Source organism: Aphelocoma coerulescens, chromosome 1A, assembly GCF_041296385.1.
Source record: "Aphelocoma coerulescens isolate FSJ_1873_10779 chromosome 1A, UR_Acoe_1.0, whole genome shotgun sequence".
NCBI classification, from domain to species: domain Eukaryota; kingdom Metazoa; phylum Chordata; class Aves; order Passeriformes; family Corvidae; genus Aphelocoma; species Aphelocoma coerulescens.
This window is the reverse complement of record NC_091014.1, coordinates 30837060-30856084: the sequence shown is the minus strand read 5'-3', so window position 1 is coordinate 30856084 and position 19025 is coordinate 30837060. Positions and strand designations below refer to the sequence as shown.

At 34.9% G+C, this 19025-nt stretch overlaps 1 protein-coding gene across 1 annotated transcript in view; it reads left to right on the top strand.

The window, feature by feature from the left end:
- Positions 1-19025, top strand: part of ADAMTS20 (ADAM metallopeptidase with thrombospondin type 1 motif 20) — an 84886-nt gene that overhangs the window by 43750 nt on the left and 22111 nt on the right. Inside the window, exons 15-28 of the mRNA XM_068997733.1 lie at positions 936-1053; positions 4650-4745; positions 5566-5732; positions 5842-5971; positions 6514-6640; positions 7335-7545; positions 8018-8182; positions 8903-9067; positions 10721-10843; positions 11719-11826; positions 12957-13121; positions 13329-13619; positions 13945-14106; positions 15575-15751. Coding sequence (XP_068853834.1) covers positions 936-1053; positions 4650-4745; positions 5566-5732; positions 5842-5971; positions 6514-6640; positions 7335-7545; positions 8018-8182; positions 8903-9067; positions 10721-10843; positions 11719-11826; positions 12957-13121; positions 13329-13619; positions 13945-14106; positions 15575-15751 — 2205 coding nt within the window. The remainder of the gene's footprint in view (positions 1-935; positions 1054-4649; positions 4746-5565; positions 5733-5841; positions 5972-6513; positions 6641-7334; positions 7546-8017; positions 8183-8902; positions 9068-10720; positions 10844-11718; positions 11827-12956; positions 13122-13328; positions 13620-13944; positions 14107-15574; positions 15752-19025) is intronic.

Here is a 19025-nt window from a genome sequence, read left to right as displayed (position 1 = left end):
TGAAGACCCACAGTCTTGCCTCATTAAGCCTCATAGGTGAAAGAGTTAATATTGTCCAAGTGAGCAGTGAGAAACTGATCCAAAATTAGCATAAGGGGAGGAAAGAAGCATGCTGTGTGATTACTAACATTGTATTTCTGCTACCAAAGAAGGAAATAGTAGAAAATCCAAGGGTAGATAGATCATGTAATTATTATTTTACAGTAAAATCAGGAGGAACTGACCCTTGAGTCAATTCAGCACTCTTTGCTTAATAGTAGCTGTGGCATTGTCACAAGATTTTGTTGGGAGAAGCAAGGAACTATATTTTAACAATTCAAGACTTTCTTATCAAGCTTTGTTGAGGTTTTGCTGATTGCAGTGAAACTGAGTAAATTCAGGATGAGGAGAAAATACAGCTTATTTTTATACTGTTGAATAAAAAGGAAATGACAGAGATTTGTCCTGTTTATCATAGTTGAAAAAAACCCTGGAAGTTTAAGTAAAGCTACGTAAACAAAAATTGTTCTTATGTTAGTTTAACCAGCATAGTCTATGTATATTCCTTTGCTTCTTTTCAGCAATGACAGACTTTAAATGAATTGATGACCGTGTACATACTGCTTTTAGGATTCCAAGACTTTTAATGTAAACATGAATTTAAATTTATACACTATGTTGATTTTTTTATACAAAATCTTTATGTACTGTTATGTATTCTTATACAGTTCTTGACATATTAAGTGTATTTGAATTGCACCATTACATTTTGCCCTTACATTGCAGAATCCAAAACCATTAAAGGCATTTAATGAATTGCCAAGGAAGACTAGATACATGCAGTGAACAACAATATTTTGGGGGTAGTGGGAAGCTTACATTACTTATTTTCATTGTTTTCTATTGGGCTCAGTGATACAGGATTTTTTTATTTTTATTATTTTTATTTTTTGTAGCAAGCAGGCTGTGATCATGTTTTGAATTCAAAGGCAAGGAGAGACAAATGTGGAATCTGTGGTGGTGATAATTCTTCATGTAAAACACTTGCAGGTACTTTCAACAGTGCTCATTATGGTATGTTTGTTTTGCCTTTTTTTTAATCTTAATGCACACTTCAGTATGGCTTAGAAATTATTTTTTACATGTAAGGAAGCAGGATTTCAGTGTATGTTCTTTAGGGCCTCTATCAACCAAAAATACCTTTGATTTTCAGTCATATTCCCTCTCAAGGATGCAGAGGCAAACACTATGACATACTAACCCATTCAAGTGAAAAAAAAATAATCAATCTGCTGAAAGGTCAAAGCCAGAGACATGGATAAAAGAAATGATGAGGGTAAAAGTACTTTAAAAGGATGAATGCTTCCTGCTTTTTACTTTGCATTCTCTGGTCTGAAACTTAGCAGCTGAAGGACATACTCCAATGTCTCATTTTGGCTGTGTAAAGAGATAGCAAGAAGTTTGTGTTGTGAGCAGCTGATGGGGTTCCTTTTCTCCTAGAGTGAAAAATACAGCCTGTGAAATGTGAGCCTCCTTCTTCCAGAGAACAGGGGTAACAATATTTATGTTTCTTCCTCCTCATTGACAGGTAGTGAATGAGAAACTTCTGGATAACCCTGGTATTTCCTATTTATTTGATTTAGTTTCTCTAATAGAGCTACTGATAGTTCTTCTATAAGTAGTCTTTTCTGTGAAGTATGGAGAGACTGTTGTATGTGCATAGCAGTGCAGTTAAGTAGTTAGAACATAGAACATAAGGACAGCAGTCTCCAGGTTAATATCAGCCTAGAGGCTCCTTTGTGCTGCTTCACTGGTTGAAAGAGACCACAGGCAAAGTGAAAATAATACCTGGAGAGCTGCCAAATAGGATCGTCATAGAACAAAGGGTTTGCTGCTGAAGAGGAAAGTATGCCAAGTATCCTATTGGATTTTCTTCTTCCCTGGCAGTGGACTCATACTCACTGAAAATTATCAAAAATCTTAAATTATACAGCCACCCTTCCTGTACAAATACATGTATTTTTTCTTGTGTCTATCCTAAGAAGGTGCTTATAGATAGCACATGAATTTTGTCATACACATATTTGTTACGAGTCAAGTGGCAATTACGTGAAACTGACATTTTGCAAATATGGTCAAAACTGTCACTCTCTGCTATTTAACAGCTTTCTGTTGTCACAGACTTATTTGCTTCACATTGAAGATAGAGGGGAAAAAAGCCCCGATGTTTTGGGATGAGGAAAACCTTGAGTTATTATTTGGTTTTATAGTTACTTGAATGCTTTAAATTATGTTCAAATTCTTGAAATTATAGCATATCAAAGATAATACTGAGTTATACCAAGGAACAGTATGCTGAACATGTGGGATTATTACTCAGGTGTACTCAAGTAGGAATACAGCCATGCAAACAAGAAATTGTACTTAGCTGAACACTAAATCTCCAGTGTCCATGGAAGGTCTAAGACATCCCTAGGCTAATGACTGAAGGTATTGTCTGAAGAAATACTATTTTCCAAAAAAATTCTGAATTAGGATCATGAGCTAAGTGTGCTGATGTGCACTTGATCTTTTTCTTTTAACTTCATTTGTTTCCCTTTCAAACCAAAATGAGTCATTTTACTAAGGCAGAATTTGGAATTGACAATAGCAGCCTGTGGTGTGTGCTTATATTCATGCAGTTATGATGTTGTCAGTAACTGTAAACAGTAGTGAAGCAATAATCAAAAATTAATTGCAGCAAAATACTAATTTACTTGGCTTCCATTTTAGGAGATGGTAATCTAATCATGTGCACATTATTACTGTGTTGGCTATTATTATTGCATCAATTTAGAGTATCTGAGGATTTCCTGCATGATGATCATTCTCAGTGTCCTAGTATGTGATTTATTCTCTTCTTGTATCCTTGACAACATGCAGCTTTGTTTATAGTTTCCTCCCATATTTTTTCTTCTTTCATTCTTTTACCACAAAGTCTTCAGTGTGTGAGATGAGGGGCTTTTTAAACTGTACTTTGGTTTTCTTCCCAGTATGTTGAAAGATTGACCAAACCGTGATTTATCCAGAGCATGCAGCTTGTCAATTTGCAATTGCAGTGCTGCCCCCAGCTGGTAAATGTGATGGACCTGTAATTAGATTAAATCTTCATTTAAATGCATGTCATAGTTTTAATAGATTAAAAGCACTTGGAAGTTAATGAATTATGAAATTTGTCATGGCTTAACCCCATCTGGAGCCAGACAGCCAGTCACTCGCTCACTGCCTCCTGGTGGGATGGGAGAGAGAACTGGAACAATAAAAGTGAGAAAACTCATGGTTTCAGATAAAGACAGTTTAACAGGTAAAGCAAAAGCACCACACACAAAGCAAAGCAAGAATTGATTCTCCCCTTCCCATGGGCAGGCAGGTGTCCAGCCAGGAAAGCAGGGCTCTGTCATGCATAACAGTGAATTGGGAAGACAAACGCCATTACTCTGAACACCCCCTCTTCCTTTTTTCCCCAGTTTTTGTGCCTGGCATGATGCCATATGGTCTGAGATATCCCTGTGGTCAGCTGAGGTCTGTCTGTATTCCCTCACAGCTCCTTGTGCACCTCCAGCCTCCTCGCTGGTGGACTGGGGTGAGAGGCAGAAAAGGACTTGACTCTGTGTAAGCTCTGCTTGGCAATAACTAGAACATCCCTGAATTATCAGCATTTTCCAGCAGAAATCCAAAACACAGCCCTATGCCAGCTGCTGTGAAGAAAATTAACTGTATCCCGGTCAACAGTACAGAATGAAAAGGGTATTGGCATTGAAATTTTTACCCCCAGAGGCACATCAACTAAAGTCACAGTAATATTGTTAAACACAGTGAAATAGGTGGAAAAATTACCAGAATTTTTATTAATAGCTCAGATTACATATTTGTATTTATTATGGTTCCAATATTTGCCATACTAAATTTTTCTTAGCTGCAGGTATCGTTTTGAGTTTATGATTAGCTTCTGTGAGAAACAGGTTTGGACTTTTTAACCTAGGTTTATGTGCAGAGTAACTTTTAAAAAAAGTAGATCTTGATGCACCTTATTTTATTACCTGGTGGCAAGGCTACCATAATAGTACTATGAGATATTACAAGAAGTGATGACTCATTTGTGAAGAATTTGTATTTTGAAGGGTGTGCACTCAGTATTTTAAGCAGGAGAAGGTGGATCAGGCATGGCTAGTTTAACAGCTATATCTACCTATGTGTATGGCCTGCAACACTGCAATATTTTGGTATTTAGACTCATTCTTTAGCATGCTGTCTTGAAGTACTCTTGTGAGAGAAAAGCTATCTCAATTGTGTAAACAGGGAATGGAGATATTTCCTGTTAAGTGACTTCCCTAGATTTCTGTAAAAGTTTAAATTTTGAGCAGTCACAGTGTTTTTGGAGTCCCTCTTGATATACTTGACTGCTTTCTAGAGTAGTTCTGCTCTCTAGGGATTTTTTCTGAGTCGACTGAACTCATATTAGTGGTAAAGAATTGAATTCACATTTCTGAACACAGAACATAACACTTCGTAACACGTGAAGGCATTCAGCATTGGCTGTCTCTGGTGCACTGTAGGGTTTGCGAATGAAGTTAAAATGTATTTTCATATTTACTAATATTTGACCATCTTTGTATATAATTAATTTGCAGGTTACAATGTTGTAGTAAATATTCCCAAAGGAGCAACAAATATTGATATTCGACAGCACAGCTACTCAGGGAAACCAGAAGATGACAACTACCTTGGTAAAAGCCTCCTGTGTACAACATTGATGGATAGGTTTTTGTGCTCCTGACAGAGAATATATTATTGAGTATACTATGAGAAGTCTGATAAAGACTTTGGAGAAAATATCTAATTATTTTTATCTTCATTTGCTGAGTCTCTCTATAGATACTAGTTTTCCGAAAACATCAGTGAGATGTTGTTAAGGTTTCTAATTCTTGGATGAGTGTGTTCATTCATCAGAGAATAAAAATTACAGCACCTTGCATCATTTTGTCAATTTTTTACTTTGTTGTCACAATGTTAATTGAAACACCACAAGTGAACTCAGGAATAATGTAGGTATTTGTTGTTTTAAATCTTGGAAGCATACACTTCATTTATTAACAAAGCAGTCTGACCATCAGCAAATTTATCAGTTGTCTCATATTTCTCTTTTTCTATTATATCTGGGACATAAAGAGTATAAAGGTCATCACATGCTGATAGATTTGCAAGTGCTGATAGATTTTGCGTAGGTAACAAAGAATTCATGAGTACATCCTACCAAAAATCTTGGTTGTTTCCTTCTACAGTAACAGAACCTAGTCAAATTTAAAAGTCATGACTTCAGTCAGCCCTTCAGCAGAACAAATATTATTAAATTACGATAATGTAGAGAAAATCCATGGCTGAGAATATCCATGACAACTGCTCAGGTGAAAGTTACTGGTGATTAGGAATGAATTCATTAATTTGAAACTGTTTGATACAACTTTTTACATGAACTACATGCTGATGAGATTTTATTGATAGAACCTTTTAACTAAATAGATCTCCAATATTTTATTTCACTTACAGCTTTATCAGATACCCATGGAAATTTTATCTTGAATGGAAATTTTGTTGTTAGCATGTCAAAAAGAGAAATCAATATACAAGGAGCCATTTTTGAGTACAGTGGTTCAAACAATACAATAGAACGAATTAACAGCACTGATAGAGTTGAAGAAGAACTAACCTTACAGGTGCATGTTTACTTTTTTCATAAGTCTGAAAATTTCCTACATGATCATTATGTTTTTAATTTTATGTTCAAATTTACTGAAAAACAGCTATCATTTTATCTCAATCAAGGTTTTGTGTGTAGGGAATTTATACAACCCTGATGTGCGTTATTCGTTCAATGTCCCGATAGAAGATGGAAGTGATCTGTTTACATGGGATCCTTATGGACCCTGGCAAGACTGTAGCAGGATGTGCCAAGGTACTGTGAAGTATTTTTTTCACCAGAACCAAAGATCTGATGGCATTTGGGAAGGGAGTTGTCTTAAGTTCTCTTACTTTTCACCCTTATTTATGCAGAAGAAACTTGTTACCCTCAGTAAACTTTAAGTGCACAGAGCCTTTAAGGACAGTATAGCTTCTGATTTTTGTTTTTGCTATTTTTAGTACTTATGCAGTACAATTCTATAGTCAAACCTACATTTGGAAGCATAGGAGCAGTTTTTTAAAAAGAAGGTTGAATCAAATCTGATATGTCCTTTTAAAGTGGTATTGTATGTCTACTAAAGTTATATCCTGTGAGACCACTGTACTACAGCTGGGAGGTGGAACAGGTGATTGGGAAAAGGTTGTTCTCCACCTGGAATGTAGTGAGCTGCACAAAGCAGCATGTTTGTGCAGAATCTGCTGTATACAGCAATTTGTGTTAATGGGGTATCTCAGTTAAATTCCCAAATGATGAATGGAATCCATTAGGCACTCTTAATTTAGCCCTTTGTTTACTTCTTCTGGTGCTTTTTCAAGGTATTCGAAGAAGAAGAGTGACATGTATACGTAAAAATGATCATGTGGTAGTGTCTGATCAAAGATGTGAATTCATACCTGCTATACCAAGTGTCTTTGAGGAGTGTAATACAGAGTGTGAATTAAGGTAAAAAAGGTTCCTAACTGATGGAGTTATTGTGGTCTTATATGTTTTTATTGATTAATATTGAAACAAGGTAATTCAGATTGCTTTATCCTCTGTCTCTCCATCCCTCTCTACCTCCCTCATCCTTCCCATCTCTCCTTGCTTTCCTCAAATCTGTTGGTGTAATGGCTTTATACATTATATTTACACCTCTGACTCCACGTAGAACGAGGGTACTTTTCTAATTTTTATTCTAAAGTACAAAATCTCTTGCTAGAATTGTGAATCTATTCTATATATTCTGGCACAAAAACTTGTATTGCTGCTTGAAATACATTTTCCACCAGAACTGTACCCACAACTGGAACTAATTTGAAACAGACGTTGTGTTTTTGCACTCCAAGATAGCCCACACTGAAGTGTTCAGAGGATGAAGAGTTAGAATTATAGCTTACATTTTTCAAAGTCACCTAGGAGATGAAGACAAAAGATCCTTTAAATTTAAAAAGTTCTTTTAAGCCTGTGAGTCAAATTCTTTTATATTGCTTTAAAAATTCCAGTCATGAGATAGAGTTTACAGTTTCACCTGTTCCCTAAAATGCATATCTATATTTACATTATAATTCTTGGTACATTCTCTGAGTGCTTTAATTGCCATGGTCATATTTTTTTAAACACAGTTAGCTTTCTACAACAGAAAATTGTGTCATTGTAGGTGGCACAGTGTTGGGAAAAGTGACTGTACATCAAAGTGTGGCCCAGGACATCGGTCTATTGAGATCCACTGCATGAAGTACTCCATTGCAAGAGGACTCAGTGCTCCAGTAGATGATAAGTACTGTGCTGATCAGCAGAAACCACCAGCCAGAGAGCCCTGCCATGGTGACTGTATGTTAAGAAGTTGGCACTACACAGTATGGTCAGAGGTACAGATTTAAAACTTCTTAATTGTACCATTATAGTTCTGGCATGTATACCAAATTTTTATTTCTCTATATTTTTTTTAGCTTAATAATTCAAAGGAAGCAATGTTTGAAAAATACAGATTTGTAGGATCAGCTAATACCAACCTTTATATTTAAGCAGCTTCCTTATATTTTTGTAAGAAATGGTAGCTTGCTTGCAGATGGGTTTTGGAAGTCAGCAGCGAAGATCTGGTAATTAAAGGTGTTTATTAATTTAGTTCTGTACAATTTTGGTTTTATTCTTCATTTGAGTTTTATCTTGGAACTGTTATACAAAGTGCTGATTTTATCTCAAATGAACATATTAGCAGCCTGTGGATTAAATGGAAGACACTTTTGTCTGGTGCAATCATTAACATCTTTTAAGACTGATAATGTATTTTGGCCTGGTTTTATTGTATTCTGTTTCCTGTTTCATAACTATACACCACAGTGTTCCAGGAGCTGTGCAAGAGGTGTCAGAACCAGAGAAGCTTTTTGTATGAACAACTTGGGTCGTCATCTTCCTGACAGAGAATGCCAGGAACTTCCAAGAGTTGTTACACAGACTTGCAATGAATTCTTATGTCCAAGCTGGTCGGTTACTGACTGGAGCGAGGTAATGAAACCATGGAAAACTTAAGGTACATTTGGTCCTAGTCATGGATATTAAAATAAGCTGCATTAAGTGTTTAGGGTTTTTATTTTATTTTGGGCCACACAGTTATAAAAGTTCTGAAGTCCTATGATTTGTCTGATACGCATCACAGATCTACGAATGGCATGAGAACTTCTATAAAACTCCTAGAATTTATTTTTTCCTTAATTTTGTTACATTAAAATGAGGTAATGAAGATACGTAAAGTAAATGTATTTGTATTTCCTTTTTTATGAAGCAATGAGAACTATACAGCCAACTGTTTAATAGAATTATATTAATTTTATTATAGATTAGGTAGATATAAAAGAGTCATAGACAGTTTAAACATTTTTCCAGTGAAAGCTATGATATATGCGCTATTATTTTAAACAAGTATTCTTTACTCTATTGGAAATAAATTATCTGTTTTATATAGTTATATATAGTTTTATATAGTTTTTATAATTTGTAGCTTTTGAATCTTAATAGTGATTTCTTTGTATTAGCATTTGAGTTGAGGCCAACAGGAAATGGAGAGTTCATTAAAAAATAGGGGGTTTTGACTACTTAAATTCATGGCATATTTTTGTTATTTATGTGATTTTTAAAATCCAGCAAGTTACTAAAAGAAATTGAAGCCATTAATGCAGATTCATTAATCAGGTTCTCCGCAAACTGATGGTTCTAATAATTTTACAGTGTCATGTGACATGTGGCAAAGGAATGAAGCATCGTCAAGTCTGGTGCCAACTTAATGATGAACAACTGAGAGATGATTTCTGTAACCCAAGTGACAGACCAGAATCAGTAACACCGTGTGAACTTCATGAGTGTGCATCTTGGCAAGTAGGGCCTTGGGGATCAGTGAGTACATAAGGATTCCTGGTTTCTTGTTTTATGGTTCCGGCTATGAGCAGTCACAAAACAATACTTTTAAAACATTATAGTTGAATCTTTAGCAGTTGTTTTAGTTGAATTGATTCACGTTTGTTTCCAGGATCCTATTGGCTATCTAACTTGTAATTTAGGAACACCCATATATAAGTTAAATGCCTAAAATAGTAATTGATCCTGAGCCTCAATATCAAAGATGCTTTTGCACATGAGTGTTTTACATCACCAGAGTAATGAAAATAAGGGTAGCAAACTGTTCAGATGAATGACACAGGTAAAAGACCAAATATTTATAGGTGAGTGGGCATATTCAATTGATGCATCGTAGCATCAATTACGATCATAGAAATGTATATGCTAATTATAGCAGGAAAAAAGACACAGTATTTTATTGTTACATTTCATTTTTACCTTCAGTGATAAAAGATCTGCTATCTCTTTATGTGAAAGTGCTGTTGAAAAATGTGTTCCTGTGTGACGCTCATCTAATGTAAACCAGAGTGGATTTAAAACTCTAGAAAAAAGTGAATTAATTTGTGAAGGAAACTTTCGCCACCATATAGATGAGAATTAATTTTAAAAAATAAGGTACTCAATTTCATGTGGCTTTTATAAGATCAGGTTACTCAAACCAACAGAAGATTATTCAGTGTTTCTTGGATGTTGGTGGGAAATCATAATTGAAGAGCAGCTGATCTTTGTTTTATTACATACAACCTGTTACTAAAATACAGAATAAATATACATTTGGAAATGAAGAATATTTTTAATTTAGACATTTCCTCTATTTTTTACCTTAGAGATAACCACACTGTTGTCTAACATAATGTAGAATTCCTTTCATGTAATCTTTTGATCACAAGGTGATGACTTTCCATTCCTACAAGCTAAATGCAAAAAGTAAATAAAAAATTAATTCAGTCCCATGATAGAATTCTTATTAATAAAAATTAGTCTTCTGAAATAGCTTCTACAAGCAATTTACCAGTCTATGTCACTAGAGCAGAGCTTTTCATTGCAGTTTTTTCACTGTACCACCTGGTAATAGCCATTCACAACCAGGTTTTTACTAGCACTTGTGCTTGAACCACAACATTTATAGGGATAGGATTTGTGTCATAATATATTCAGCCATTTAATGTTTTATGGGGCTTCTTTGAGTGCAATCTAGTCCAACTCTATAGAGAAGGGAATGACATTTAACAGCTGCAGCTAGTGATTCATTTGAAGCTACTCTTACTCTTCCCATTTCCTCTACTTTCTCTACACCAGTTTTTATTGCTGAGCATGGCATTATAGAGCATGGATTTGTCCCTTTGATCAGGTCAGGTCTGCTGTTCTGGCAGTGTTCCTTCCCAGTCTCCTGCCCACCTCCAGCCTACTCAGTGCAGGGGGTAGAAAGGGGAAAAGGGAGACAGCTTGCATCCTGCACGAGTAATGTTCATTTGTGTGCTGTGGACACTGGTTAAGTACCTGATGGTTTGCTACAAAGGAAGTTAGCACCATCTCAGTAGTCATTTCTATTCATTCTGGAAAGAGTTTTAAAGTAGAAAATGTAATTAAAAATGCAATTTGATTATAAATAGTGCTATTTCAAGTGTATTACATCCCTGCCTTCAACAGTGTGCTGTAACATGCGGACGCGGATACCAGGTGCGCGCAGTCAAATGCGTCACTGGGATGTACCGTGTTATTCTGAACGACGACAGGGAGTGCGATGCTGCCACTCGTCCTAGAGACAGTCAAGTAAGTTAAAAAATACCTCTCTACTTACCTGTTAAAACTGTCTAAATACAACTGTTGTCCACTGACTCTGTGAGGGAACTTGGAGGAAATCACTTCTAAAATGAGAAAAAAATACTGAAACTCTATGCTTTTCTTCACAAACATCAAATTTTGCCCAGGGAATTAAGGAAAAGAAGGGTAATTTCAAGACTCGATGTTTGAAAGTGGTACGTGATTGAAGAGTTAGAGTATATGATTTCAAGGAATCCAAAAGCCTGTGATTATTTGTCCAACATGTAGGACATTATAAGGACACTGCTTGCCATCCTGCTTAATAAATAATAGTACCCAACTGGCTTCTTTATAAGCTTGTAAATATAAAAGCCAGTTAATTGGTATAATTTATTTCCACTTAGATGTGAAAACACTGGGTTTGAGTATCCTTTGCATTTTTAATTGTGGTACCTGTTTGGCTACTGACTGAAACTGGGCAAATTTATGTTCTCAGTAGCTGAAGGTATAAAGGACAGGACAGCACAGCCACCTTCTTTGCTTGGTCCTTGTGTGCTGCCTGTGGCTCTGAAGCAGGACACTGTAATGTCTATGCTCCTTGTCTCCAACAAGTTGGCCAAAACTGTTCTTTCTCAAAGTGCCAATATTATTAGTTATTACTAACGCAGTTTTAAGATCAAGTAAATTTTCTCTGACACTCAATTTAAAACAAAACAAAACAATTCAATGAAAGGTCTTTGAATAATTACAGTGAAAATGTAAAAGACGGTATTTATGTGTTAATTAATGCTGGTTTATTGTAACGGTAGGATCTAACCATTTGCTTTTTGTTTGGCTCTTCCAAAATGTATATTTCAAAGTTTTTTTTTTCCTCACCCCCACAGGAATGTGAATTGCCCTCTTGTCCAGAAAATACAAAATTATGGACTACTTCGCTTCCTCTAGTTCATGTGGGGAAGGTGACCCAATGGAGATATGGATCATGGACTCCAGTATGTAATGTAGCAGTCACACCTTGCAGAGCAGTCCTCCACTCATTCACCCATTTTTTCATAAAGCTCTCATTAATATATAGATTAAAGAGGAATTCTAATATTTTCTTAAGAAAAGAAACTGTTTCTTAAGGAGCAGATAGACACTCCCAGGAAACTGTGCTTAAAATCCAACCAGAAAAAATAATAGGAAAAAAGCAGAATTCTAGGAGCTGGGGTTCTGAGTGAAATAGTTTTCATATGATTGACAGTGCGCTAGGAAGTGGTTTTTTAAATGTAATTAGCAGTTTCTGAGTATGGGGATCATCTTTGATTTTAAAATATGATTTAAATCTTTGATGTGAATAGTAATACTAACAGTTAGAGTCTTTCAAGATCTACTTAGACTTTTTTTTTGTAAAATAAGCATTATTAAAATGGTTCCTACATAAATTTTCTTCAATGGAAGCTTTTTATTTTGATAATGTTGAAAATTAGTTTTACTTGATAGAAATGTGAGAATTTAAAATTATCTATAAAATGTAGGTGTGTCTGTTAATCCCTTGAGATATTTAACAAAGCATATAATGCAGTTATAGTTTTGTACAACTGTTTTAACTAAATAGCAGTAAAGGGTGCATAAACTGAGGCTACTCATCACTTCTTCATTAAATCCACCTTGAACTTCTCAGCTATAAAGGCATCAGAAGGGGCTCAGTGGCATCTGCTAATACAAACCGTAATGGCAAATGGATTGTTAATACTGGTTTTTATTTTAACAGTTGATGTAAATATTGCATCACTGTGTAATAACTTAAATGTTCTGGAAGTTACTGATGTTTCTGTTGTTGCTTGAAACTGTATAATTATTCCATGTTATAGTTTAAGTGCTGTCTGTTTATATATGCTGAAATTCTTCATGAGAATTAAGGCCATGCAACTCAGTTCCACACTAGCAGAAGTTCTTAAGGCCTAAATCTTTCAGCAATATTTCACTTTCCTTTCTGAATGCATGGCTCTATTAGTGTGAAATGGAAATCTGATTTAATTCTTAAGTCAAGCTGATACTAAGCTATGTTAGTATTTTAGATGCTTGCATAATCTTGTTTTAGTCTCCTAAAGTGTGATGGCCTTGAATTGTTCTCTGACAGTGCTCTGCATCCTGTGGGAAGGGCGATCGTGCTCGCTATGTGAGTTGTAGAGATGCTCATGGAGAAATAGCAGATGAATCTTTGTGTGCTTATTTACCACGACCAGCTGAAATTTCAAGCTGCTTTAGCCCATGTGGAGAGTGGAAAGTTGGAAATTGGTCCCCTGTAAGTATTAACTGTAACTTTTTTTTTAATGTGTGTATTTAGATTATTGGCCAAATCTCTGTTTAGTATGTATTTTGTTCAAGCATGATTGAAATTGCATCCCTTGAAAGAACAAAGTATGTTTGTTCTTGTCAAAAGTAAATATAAATGTATTGTTTATTAGTTATCAGTGTTCTGTGACAAACACTATGTTAATCTTTTGGTCAGTGCACAGTTACATGTGATAGTGGAATAGTGACAAGACAAGTCATCTGTGTCAACTATCATCAGCAAATCAATGAGAATTACTGTGATCCTGAAGGTCGACCTCCTAAGGAACAAGAATGTAACATGCCACCATGTCCACCAGTTTATCATCATGTTCCAAAAATACATGACCATCCAAGCCATTTTCCAGAAATAGGTTACCTCCCTGTGCACCCTCCACAAGACAATTTAAACCAGTGGAACCATCCTTCTGTGGGAGGATATCAGTGGAGAACTGGACCCTGGGGAGCAGTAAGAAATTTCTTTAGAATATATTAATTTGTTCTATCACATCTGTGTTAACATTTCTAGGAATATTATTGCAGTACAGATTTGATCAAAAGAGAAGCACATTAATTTTAAAAATTATTGTTGTTCTTATTGTTGTTCAGAATATATTAAATTCTAAGTGTAATTTTTCTGTAATTTCAAATTTAAAGTACTCCTACATAGTAGTCATTTTTATTTGAAAATTTCAATTTTGAACGTTAAGTTTTAAAACCAACCTGTTTTACCAACATATTTTACATTTTTCTGATCATGCAATGGCAAAATACATGTTTACCTGTTTTGGTAGTGCTCTAGTACTTGTGCAGGTGGATTTCACCGCCGAGTTGTAGTATGTCAAGATGAGGAAGGAAGAAGTGCCAGTAATTGTGATGAGGCAACAAAACCTTCAGAGTCGAGACACTGTGATTCTGGACCCTGCCCACGATGGAACTTTGGGAACTGGGGAGAAGTAAGAGCATTTCACTTACAAAGGGGAACATTGTTTACCATATAAGCTTAGAAGTAGAATCTTAATTACATGACTGTGAGTGGAACTGAACACCTTGTTTTTACTTATTTAATAGAGTTTAAAATTTAAAAATTTAAAAATAATTAATTTCAACCTGTTTAGCTAAACTTTATTCTTTGATCAAATCCAGAGCTGTAGTGTAAATATGAGTGATGTAAATATACATCCAAAAGAAGTAAGTATTGTGTGAGACTAAGGATATACAACATCAGCAAATCATGTAGTTGTTGTACAACATATATCTTGAGACATAAAAAATTATATTCTATTACAAAAAGCTGGATTATATGCAGAAAAACTGCAGTGTAATAGCTAGTCTAAGAAAAAGAAATGGGTATAAGAAGCTGTAGAGAAACTTTATTCCATGTCATGTCATAGGTCCTAACAATAGTAGCTGCAAGCAGTAGTAGTTGCTGGGTGATAGTTAGAAATTAGAAGTATGGCGATAGGATCATGCATCTAAAAGTTGTGCCTGCGTTAGAACATTTTGATGAAACATTTTATTGGACAAAGAACAGTTTCTTCATGCTGTGTGATGTCATATCTTGACCACATATTCTTGCTCAAACACTATAGAAAGAATTAAAGCTGATTATTTTTGCGTTTGTTCTAATCTAACCTCTTGTGATTCTTGCCCACTTTTCTTATTCTTGAAAATCAATGACTGGAATTGAAAAAAGAAGAAAAATTGGTTGAGTGACTTTTTTATTTTACCTTTTTTTCCCCTTGTTTTGGCCAGATTTAGCCATTCAGTTCTCAAAGTCAGTCTAAATGTCATATTTTTTCTGTCCATAGCCATAGACTTGGAATACAGTTCATGCAGATGCTGCAGTTTTTTTCTAATTTAGAATCCTTGAGAATACAGTAAAAAGCTTTGAACTATTGTAGATTGGTTTTAAGAGCTCATTAGGAATGAGAACTGGTATTGAAGAATTACAGGCAAACTGAAACCCAGAAAACACATCTGTATTTTAATAAGTATTTTTCACTTAGTCTGTATAAACTAGACTGTGTAAAAGTGTTCCCAGTCTGAGTTTTCTGAGTTTTTCTGCCCACTGTCTGGCATGGAAAACTAGTTTTAAGACAAATTTCTGTCTTTTCCTCTTACTAAAGAAAGAGACACGTGCACATTTATTCTCACAATTACTTGTCCTTAACAGAGTGTCTGTAACTGAGACCTTCTGCAGAAAATCACTTGAGAAACCATAAAAATGTGGTTTGGTAAATGTTTTGGTGAGAGAATTACATGAGATTAGACTTTAAGTCCTCATTCTTGACTAGTGTCCAGGGAATATGGAAGTAGACACAGTAAATAGTATGATGTTCTGATTATTGCTATATCTTTTGGTTTCATGGTATGTGATGACTCCGTTAATAAAATTACTGCATATAAAATTCTGTGTTTCAGTGCACTCAAACTTGTGGAGATGGAATAAAGACAAGACTGGTGATTTGTCAGCTTCCCACTGGCCAGATGTTGGGTGATCAAAACTGTGAAATTCTAGACAAGCCGCCTAACATGGCACAATGTAATGTGCACTCTTGCCCTGGTGATGTTTCTTGGCATCGGGGACCGTGGAAATCGGTATGATAGCATTCACTAATATTTTTTGCTTTCTTGTTCTTTCTGTCACTCTATTTCCCCTTGTCTTTTAAAAGATTTTATATCATTATTTTATTTCATAACAGTGAAATAATAATGCATGTAGAATATAGTCTATGTAGTTTTATAAAGAAATTGTTCCTACAGTCATAGCATTAAATGAGAAGCAGCCACGTCTTTTTAGTGGGAACAATATCATGCTCTGTAAAACATCATAGGGAAGATTTTGAAAATTACCAGAAATCATCATAGCTGATAACAGTACCTAATAGGTGTTCCATTTTGAAGGGTTACAATTTGATATGTATTTAAATTTAAAAGTTTATGCTGTAAATTATGCTGTAGTATTATCTACATATTTATATTTGCAAAAACACCCCAAACTTTTTAGTGCATAACTTTTTTCCTATAGTATATTTAAGTATAAAATAACTCACACCCAGGTATATTATACTCTGTCATCAAATATTTTACTCCATATTACCTGTACATTTGTGTATAAAAGTTTATATTGGTGGTTTTAAAACAGGGACTAATTAAAGTTATCTATGGATAATTATGTATGTAACTATAATATGTTATTGTCTACATGTCACTGTCTATTAATGTGCAAAAATGCCTACTGTAATCAGCATTAATCTTTACAATTGCCACTAGCAGATTATTAACATACTGAAGTAATCATAGCAAGCTCTGCAATATAGAGCACATTATATTTCCCAAGCTGTGAATTTGACAACAATATTGATTACCGTGCTAAATAATAAGGAGAATAATGGCAATCAAAGGAGGTTGGATCCAGTTCTGGTTCCATCAAAATCAGCAAAAAAACCTGTTATTGACATCCCTGGGAGATGGTCTGGGACAACAGTTGTTTGGGTTTTTTTATTAATTTTATCTAATTTTATCTAATTTTTTATCTAATTTTATTTTATTTAATTTGTCTCTTTGAATTAATATAGCAGCATTTAAAAAATATTATCCAATTTCAACTATAACAACTGATAATGTTTATATAATCTATTCTAATTTATTGCAAAGAGACTGTAAAATGTAAGTTTGAATTAATGATTTACCACAGTTATCTCTTTCTTCCACTGTGCAAAGCAGAATTTGAGTTTGTGTTTAGCAGACACCAGATTATCTTATTTAGCCATTAGCCAAATAACTGGCAGTGAGTTGCTACCTATTATACATCAGGTGCTGAGAAGACAAGCAGGGTTCAGCACACAGTTGCCTTTGAACTCGATGTTTGTTTTCCTTTTAGATAAGAATTATTCACAACCTGTACGTTCCCTGAGTAATGCAGTTTGCCCTACATTAATAGATTACCTGTAAGTTCTAATATTGTGAATGTTTCATATGACTTAGTTTTATAAAGATTTTCATGTTGGTTTATATCTCAAGTGACGAAAAAAGCCATTTTTTAGAATGGATTCTATTTATCAGAGAGAGAGGCCTCTTTGATATATGATGGCAAGCTCTGTGGTTAAGCTATAAAAGATTTCATTTCATCGCACTATCTCATGTTGCAAAAACAAACATAGCAGATTCAGGAAATAAAAGCAGGCTCACATATTGAATATGCTGTCACATTTTAATAGTTTAGCTAGTGTGGATGCTGCTAACACAGAGACTTAGTTGGGTTTTTTTGCTGTTTAAGCAGAGCAAAATTTATTCATTAAGGATGACTATTAGGAAGGAGCAGTAGAAGCTTTAGTCACAGGAACGCTGTTGTAGCCTAGCACAAACAGCTTTGTTTAGCCATGGTTGAGTAGTAATTTGCTAGTTTGGCAATAGATCATGTCCTGCCTATCTTACACATTTCTGGCATAAAATATGCTCTAATATAGGGAACTGTCTGGCTGAATGCTGTCTGGCTGCTGAAGTCCTCGAGCCTGTCACATGAACACTTACCTCCAGAAGATTGCAAGAACCAGACAAATAACTATTTATTTTTTTTATAAAATTATTGGGTAATATTTCTATGCCAGGACAGCAATGCATAGAGCTTTTGTGTCTACTAGTGATATTCTAGTGTTAGAACCTAAGCAAAAACTGAGTTGTGAGACTAGATGGTCTTAGAAGTATTTTCCAACTTTAATGATTCTGTGATTCTAACTTCTTCCACAAGCTATTCACTATATATTTGAGAGCAGAAGACTTTTAGAACTATGCCTTCTAAGTACATTTCTTTCAGTTATTAATTTTACACAACATAATTAAAATAAATTGTATCTTGTAAATGCACAAAAGGGCCCTTGCAAGGAAGGTTCTGTTCATGATTTGAAGCCAGAATTTTGGTTGATGCTTTCTGCAGTTTAGCAGCTGTTGGCTGTTACACTTTATTGTGTCTGTCAGTGGCTACTGGAGCTGACCCTCACAAAGCTTAAAGGCTCTGTACTCCTCTGTTCCTGGTTTCTGCAATTGTCCAAATGGATGTGAGGCAAGTAAATTTCAAATGCTAAAGTTCTGTAAATTTAATTTTTATAACTTTTCTAAAGATTTTAGGAAGCTTGTGCAGGAATTACTGCTATAGAATAAGCTATTCATATGTGGGAAGACAACACCTTCAGGCCTTGCATAATGATGCAAGTTTGTTCACATTTTTGGACAACAAGAATTTTGATACACTTAGGAGTTTGACCTTACTTTTGGCCCTCTGTACTTTTTCAGTGCCTGCAAAAACCCTTGAACCTCCAGGCACCAAGCAGCAAGGTTTCTGCTTAGGCAGTTGGTGGTAGCAGTTGATGTTACCTTGGAAACTTTATATTTTATTTGGGCATTCATTCTTGTATAAGTGTGGGTAGCTACCTAAATTTTATCCTGAAAATTTTAACCAGATATGTCTTAACTTGAAATATGTTTGGTTCTCATCCTTTCTTGTTTCTTTAGAAAGAATACATAGCTCCTTACAGAAGATAATAATATTTTGTTTGTCTGAAATGTTTATAAAATAAAGATTTTATTTCTTTTTCTTTTCCTCACTGTTAGGATTTGTATGTAATTCATAAGTATTACTTGTGTTTTCAGAGGAAATAGGCATAAAAATAATGGATTATTTTCAAGGTTACCCTGAAGTCTTAGAAATGTGTTACTGCTGTTACTTACTCCCCTTCAGACACATAATGTAATATTCTTTAAAGTGGCTGTCTTTCCAGTGCTTCAGTTTTCTACTTACTTGCTCCAGAATAATTTAGATGTAATTCTGTCTTTGCAGTAGTGGAAGAAATCTACTATTACTTGTAATGAATAT